The following is a 7,190-nucleotide window of genomic DNA, read 5'->3' as shown; positions in this document are numbered from 1 at the left end:
AGAGATGCAATAAAATCTAGCAGTACTTTGCCTAAAAGCATCCATTAAGACTGAATACAATGATTAAGAATATCATTTTAATCACAATCTAACCCAATTTCCAACAGACACGTTTCAATCTGTCCGCTTATCAAACACATGAAGACCCTGACTAGGACAGCACTAACATTAAGCACCCAACAAAACTTAAAACACAGTAATAGATAGGGTGCATCAAGAAGAGTGTGGCCAGCAGGTCAAGGGAGGTCATCCTCCCCCTCTACTCTGCCCTGGTGAGGCCGCATCTGGAATACTGCATCCAGTTCTGGGCTCCCCAGTTCAAGAAGGACAGGGATCTGCTGGAGAGGGTCCAGCAAAGGGCAACGATTAGGGGATTGGAACATCTCTCCTATGGAGAAAGGCTTAGGGACTTGGGTCTCTTTAGTCTAGAGAAAAGACGACTGAGGGGGGACCTTATTAATTCTTATAAATACTTAAAGGGAGGGTGCCGGGGGGATGGGAACAGTCTTTTTTCAGTGGTGCCCAGTGATAGGACAAGAGGTAACGGGCACAAACTTGAACATAGGAAGTTCCATCTTAACATGAGAAGGAACTTCTTTACTTTGAGGGTAGTGGAGCACTGGAACAGGCTGCCCAGAGAGGTTGTGGAGTCTCCCGCTCTGGAGACATTTAAAACCCGCCTGGACGCTGTCCTGTGCAACCTGTTGTAGGTGACCCTGCTCTGGCGGGGGGGTTGGACTAGATGATCTCCAGAGGTCCCTTCCAACCCTGACCATTCTGTGATTCCGTGTTTTTTCTCCGTGGGGGCAGAGGGTGGTAGCAGTATATTTTTGAAAGGTAACTTTAAACCAACTTGCTATCCAGTTTGGACAACCAGGAGTGGAAGGAATAATACAAGGGAATACCTGAGGACGGAAAAAGAGGAAGAAAAATGCACAACCTCGTTACACTGTTCCTTTCCTCTTCTGCCAGCATATAGAATCATAGAATCGTCTAGGTTGGAAGGGGCCTTTAAGATCATCTAGTCCAACCATAAATCTAACTCTGCCAAAACCACCACTACACCATGTCCCTAAGCACCACATCTACATGTCTTTTAAATACCTCCAGGGATGGTGATTCAACCACTTCCCTGGGCAGCCTGTTCCAATGCTTGATAATCTTTTCTGTGAAGAAATTTTTCCTAATGTCCATCCTAAACCTCCCCTGGTGCAACTTGAGGCCATTTCCTTTTGTCCCATTGCTTGTTACTTTGGAGAAGAGACCGACCCCCACCTTGCTACAACCTCCTTTCAGGTAGTTGTAGAGAATGATAAGGTCTCCCTGCAGCCTCCTTTGCTCCAGGCTAAACAACCCCAGTTGCCTCAGCTGCTCCTCATAAAACTTATGCCCTAGAATGGACTGGAGGAATGGAGCACAGAAACATTTTTGCTCTAGTCCTCCGTGTAGAGTATGAGAGATGCTTCCACTAGATTCCACCCCCACCCCCCCATTTCCTGTGTTTCTCCCCCGTGTTTGTATGGTCCTAGGTTTCACTCTTAACCACATGAAAGAGCTGGCACAGTAGGAGCAGGAGCACGAGCACGGCAGCTGTGCGTACATACTTCCTGGGACACTGGCATCGTCCTGCTGCTCTGTAAGAACTCAACTAGCTCAAGGCACATACAACAGAACTACTGAGCTAAAAACAGGATTTTAGCCCAGTGGATGATAAGATGAGCCAGATGATCCTGGTTCATTTTCCCTTTTCCCTCCACACCTGCTCTAGCCCTCTGCCCTTCACACTCAGTGCCAGTGTTCCTCCCTTAGCTTGCAGACAGCCGGTCAAAGAGCCCTGTGTTACAGGAACAGCTGGAGGAATATAATTAGGATGACAAAAACAAAAGTAGGTTCCAGTTGTATGTGACTAGAACCTCCAAGAATGTCAGCCTGAAGATACTGAGGTTAGGATATTAATTTTATTTTTACATAATTCCTTTCTAATATATTTCTCAACAGAACTGACCTATTCACATATGGATTTGAACTGCCTTCAAAGCTTTCTCCAAGACCTGATTATTTCAAGAGTTATTGTTGTTTTGTTTAAGTACTCTATTTTCTTAAAAAGGAGACCAAGAAAAGTCATCAAATTTATATGATTTACATCTTGGAATGAGTTAGTTTTCAAGTAACACAAACTGTCTAATAGTACAGATTTATTACAACACTTAAATAGAGATTAGAATGGATCAATGTGAGCTATTTTGGCCTAATATTTCGTTGCAATACATGCTATTTATAGATGGATGTATACCTGGGAAAATATTTGTATTTTAGTGCAAACTTTGATTGAAATTAGAAGCAAGATTCTGAGAAAATAAAGATATAAAAAATTGTGAAAAAGGTATGAAGAAGAGTAACAACATATACAGACAATTTACCAAAAAAAAAAAGAAAAAAGAGAATAGAAGATGTGGTAGGAGGAGAAGTAACAGGTAAAATCAAGCAGAGCAGACAGATTACTGTAAATGTGTAGACTGAATAATAACTACAAAAAAAGCAGGACCACCTGGGTAACATACTTCATTTTAACTTCAAATCTATATTCATCCCAAATATGTTAGCACCTTGTCTTTTTATACACTTTCCAGAAAACTAGACATCAGTAGATACATACATCCTTTCCCTTCATTTTTCCTCTGAAGGTATTAAGAAGAAAAACAATGTCAGATACTCACAATAACGAGTATCCATAATAAATTTACAAATATAGTTACGGTGTCTATAAAGTCATTTCTCACCTTCCAAGGAAATACCAGGATTGACCAGAATTTGGATCTGCTTCTAGAGATTTCTGGAGATACTGTATAGCATAGCTTTCCTTGGTTGCCTTGTCTCCAAGCTGATCCACGGTGTGATGCATCCAGCCTAAAAAGAGAACCCATAAATGAGAGACGTGAAATTCCTTAAGATCATTTAACACCTTGGCACAGCAGGATATTCATAGCATTAGTTCCACATTAAAAATAGAAATATCAAACAATACTATCACTTACATATAATTCTATGAATTAAACTTTTAAAAATCTTAAAGTTCTATACTAAAATTACAGGACAAAAGAACCCAAAGTCAAAATTACTTTTCAGGTGCTTTTAGGCATTTTTTTTTTTGTTTAAATAATTTTCTGTGAGGTTAGTAGCACAATTATGAACTGCTTAATCTTCTACTACAAAAAGTTAATCTGAAAATGTTAACTCTTTCCTCCTCTGAACTCAGATAGCTTCCCTGTCATTGTGAAAAATGCCACCATTCTCCCTGTATACACATCAATTATCTGTATATTATGTTCAGTTTACTCCTCTTCTTCTAAATCCCCGTATTTATCTGCTATCTACATCTGGACAATTCCCCAACAGAACATCAGTAAGAATTTTTATGTTTCCAGTTAAATCTTTCTTACATTGTCATTTCATCTTCATTGCTACAACATCCTTTCTGTTCACCTTGACAATCACAATCACTTCTCATCTACATAACAAATTCTGCTGAAAAGATCTGTTTATTTCCTCATCTAACCACACATCACATTCTTTCAACTGTCTTTTTTTCTTTCATTACATTAGACAAATTATTCATCCCCACTTTAACGGCCGCCCACAATCCATGCTCCCATATTTTACATGCTATAAAACACATCTCTGCTCTAGCACTGGTGCAAAGCTTGGTTACCATTTCAAATTAAGCACCTTCATCATTTTCTCAACCTGCTCCTCACCTGCCTTTGTGCTTAGATGGAATTCCCTTAAATGGCCACAAAATCATCTCACTACCATTAATACCATAAGTACAAGGAAATCCTTTGTAGCAGGCAGTTGGCTTGCTGAAATCACCGCATACCAAACTGCTCAGCAATGTCTTCTTGTTTGTTTAATCTCCATGTATTTGTCTTAACAATCCACTGCTTTTCAGCCAACATTTGTAAAATGTAAGACGTGACAACAGATTGTCCCTATATTTTTATAGTGTCTTGCCCATAAAAGGTCCCTTCTGAAAAACTATGATACTAATTTCATGAAATATCCAAGGTTTCTATAAAGTTCCAATTATCTACAGAGATGTACACACACCTGCACTAGATGTCCATTTAAAACCTCTGTCAGCTAAACTTCAGCACCATAAGCTTATCCTTTTTGATGTAGTCTAACTACGTGAACAGGTAATACCACTCAAAAGATCCAGATCAGATTCTGATCTCATCTGAAATGGTAGGCAAGGCTGAGAACTGATGAGCCTTACTTCACCGTCTGTAATTAGACTATCCCTTAAATATTTTATTCTACCTGTTCTATATAGCTTATTTTTTTTATTCCGTGGACTTACAGTTTGTTAACACTGACAGCAACCCTTCTGCAAACGGAAGGTAAAGCTTTAAAAAAGGCAGTCTAAAAGAAAATTGTATCTATTCAACAACATCTGCCCGAGGTGTTTTAAGAAGCATCACTTAGAAACTGTGGTCAGAAGCAGAAGTCTGAATATTTCATAGGCTGCAAGAAATGTCAGGTTAGGAGCCAAGTGGTTACAGTGCTGAAAAAGAGAGTACTTTATCCTGTCTGAAGATGGACCAAGTCAAAACCCTACCCATCAGAAAAAAAAAAAAAGAGAAGACAACCCCAATGATTTTTGCAGAGACATATAACCTGCACAACTTTCTATCATAGACTTCATAAACAAGCTATGATTTTGATTCACATCTCAAGTCACTGAAGTTCTTAAGCATACAGAAAATACTCATGCTTCAACAAAAAAAAGGCTTACATGAGGGTGGTTATCAGAATGCACCTATATAACTGTACATTAAGGTTAAAGGTATCTGGTGCAGTGCCAGGCAAAGCCTGAGATAAAGGTAATAGTTCAAGGTTTATAAACAACAGTAAAAAAAGACATTAAACACCTTCCTGAATGTTTGGAAATGTTGCATGGTGATGCCTATTTTCTGTTTCATCAGAACCATGCCAGACTGAAAGATAACACGTATCTTCAGGAGATCTTTATTGAGATTTACCCATAAAAAGAAATAATCTACTTCTAGGAGACAGAAATGAGAACTAGCAATCCCTATCTAGTTTCACTGCTGAAACAAGGGTTGTTTCCCAATTTTATCTTCTGCACAGGGAGGTAGAAAAGGCAGAAAGCAAGAGAGAGGGTGAGGGTGAACAAAAAAAAGTTTTCTACTAGAATAGCACAGGTAAAGGAAACTGGATCTCTCCTCCTCATACATAAAAGAAAGGACATACAGAAAGAAGGTGCAGAAAAACCCAGGTAAGCTGTGCAGTTTCCCCTTTATAAGGCCTAACTCAAATTCTCAACTAGCATATTGACTACTCTTCCACTTTTGGGACATATTTAACATAATAAACAAAAATGCAGATTTTGTCCATACTTCACAAATGTTCCACGCTGTTTCCCAGTTCGTTACAATCTCATTTGTAAAAAATCCCTGAGTTGCCTCAGCAAGAGGATGTGCTAGCCTAGCTCATGCTGCAAGGTTTTTTTCACGCTGATCAATCAGTCTCACGCTGAACTTGTGGCAATTGCTTTTCCCCCAAAACCACCATCATCTCAGTCTCTGAAGAGACGAGCCTCTTCCCCATTTTAGCATCTCATGGTGTTTCATCCAACTATGTGTTCACCACCTAGGGAAGCCCCTAGCTGAAAATCATGGGGAGAGCGCTTTGGGAACCTCTAAGCAGATGCTTACGTTGTTGTTACATTCTTCCTTAAGCAACTGCTGAGCACAATTGGAGAAAGAATACCGAGACAGATTTGATCTTCATTAATTTAACGTAATTCTAGGCAAAGCAGTGAAAAGAATTGTCACCTGGCAAGCAAATGAAATGGCACAAAACAAGAAACAAACTGTTCCTCTCCAGCTGTATAGATCTTACTGTTACGTCTACCTGACCTAGTCAGCGTGCAGCAGCTCAAATGCATATGTATTTATCTTAGAATCACTGAGTTCTCCTCCACAGTGACCTGCTTTGGAAACTAGCAGCAGGAGCAAAGATTTTAATAATTGTCTCACAAGACACCTGAACTTGCCTAAATTTCAACTCTGGCTCAATAAACATTAACTAGCTAAGGAAAATAAACAAAGGGTATTTTCATGACTGACCCTCAACAACCCTACCACAGAGGAGTCCTCTGAGAGACCAGGCAAGGTGGACAGCTGTTTAATTTCTTCCGTCTCCAAGGCAGCTATGCCAAAAGCCCACCAATATCCTTTTGGTTTCTTGAAGTATCCTCTCCTGAGATAGTCTATGCCAAGGATGCATGGAGCCTCTGGGCCAGTCACAATGGGATGCTTTTGCCACTCATTTCCAGTTAGGCTTACTTCAGCTTCCAGTACAGTCAACTCTTGGGATCCCCCTGTCACTCCAGAAATACAAATGGGTTCTGCCCCTCTGTAATTTGATGGTATTAAGGTGCATTGCGCCCCAGTGTCCACTAGAGCATTGTACTCCTGTGGCTCAGATGTGCCAGGCCATCAAATCTACACATTCCAATAACCCCGGTTGTCCCTTTCCCTCACATGGCCACGGGCAGTGCCCCTCTAATCCTGATCATAGTATCCGTTGCTTACTTGTTGCAGAAATGACTTGGAAGTCCCTTCAAGAGGATCAGAGGTGAGATCGGGCCTTCCGCTCTGTCTGGGGGGCTGTCTGCTGGAAACGGGAGCAGCCCTTTTCCTAGAGGGATCCCCTTTTGTAATTGTTCTTCCTTGCAGCTCATGTACCTGTGCCCATAGGGTCGAAGTAGGTTGTCCATCCCCCCTCTTCATGTCCTCTCCATGGTCACGCAAGTGAAACCATAGGGTGCCTCATGGTGTGTACCCTCTATACTCTCCCTTTTGAGTAGGGAAATGCCTGCTCCTAATAGCTGAGATGCTGGCGTGTACAGGTGGGGAGTAGGACATATTCTCTTCAAGTTGCTGGACCTTCTGGGACAATTTCTCCACAGCTGAGATGAGGGGGGAAGAGAGACTTTCTTCATATTGACGGAGTCGTCCAGCCACCTCATCCACCGTTGGTCCTTCTTCACCTCTCCATTCCATCACTGCCAAAGAGTTGGCATGTGATGATGGTGCGCTTCGTACAAACTTCCGCCATATGGGCCTTGTGCACTGGACTTCATCAGGATCTGTGGGTAACTG

The 7,190-nt window shown here is 41.1% G+C and overlaps 1 protein-coding gene across 1 annotated transcript in view; it reads right to left on the bottom strand.

The window, feature by feature from the left end:
• The window catches only part of KDM6A (lysine (K)-specific demethylase 6A), a 127,594-nt gene that overhangs the window by 48,875 nt on the left and 71,529 nt on the right, over positions 1–7,190 (bottom strand). The window contains 1 exon segment of the mRNA XM_009893288.1: positions 2,781–2,907. Coding sequence (XP_009891590.1) covers positions 2,781–2,907 — 127 coding nt within the window.

Source organism: Charadrius vociferus, unplaced genomic scaffold, assembly GCF_000708025.1.
Source record: "Charadrius vociferus isolate BGI_N301 unplaced genomic scaffold, ASM70802v2 scaffold209, whole genome shotgun sequence".
NCBI classification, from domain to species: Eukaryota; Metazoa; Chordata; class Aves; order Charadriiformes; family Charadriidae; genus Charadrius; species Charadrius vociferus.
The sequence above is the reverse complement of the archived record's forward strand: the minus strand, read 5'-3'. Positions and strand labels throughout refer to the sequence as shown.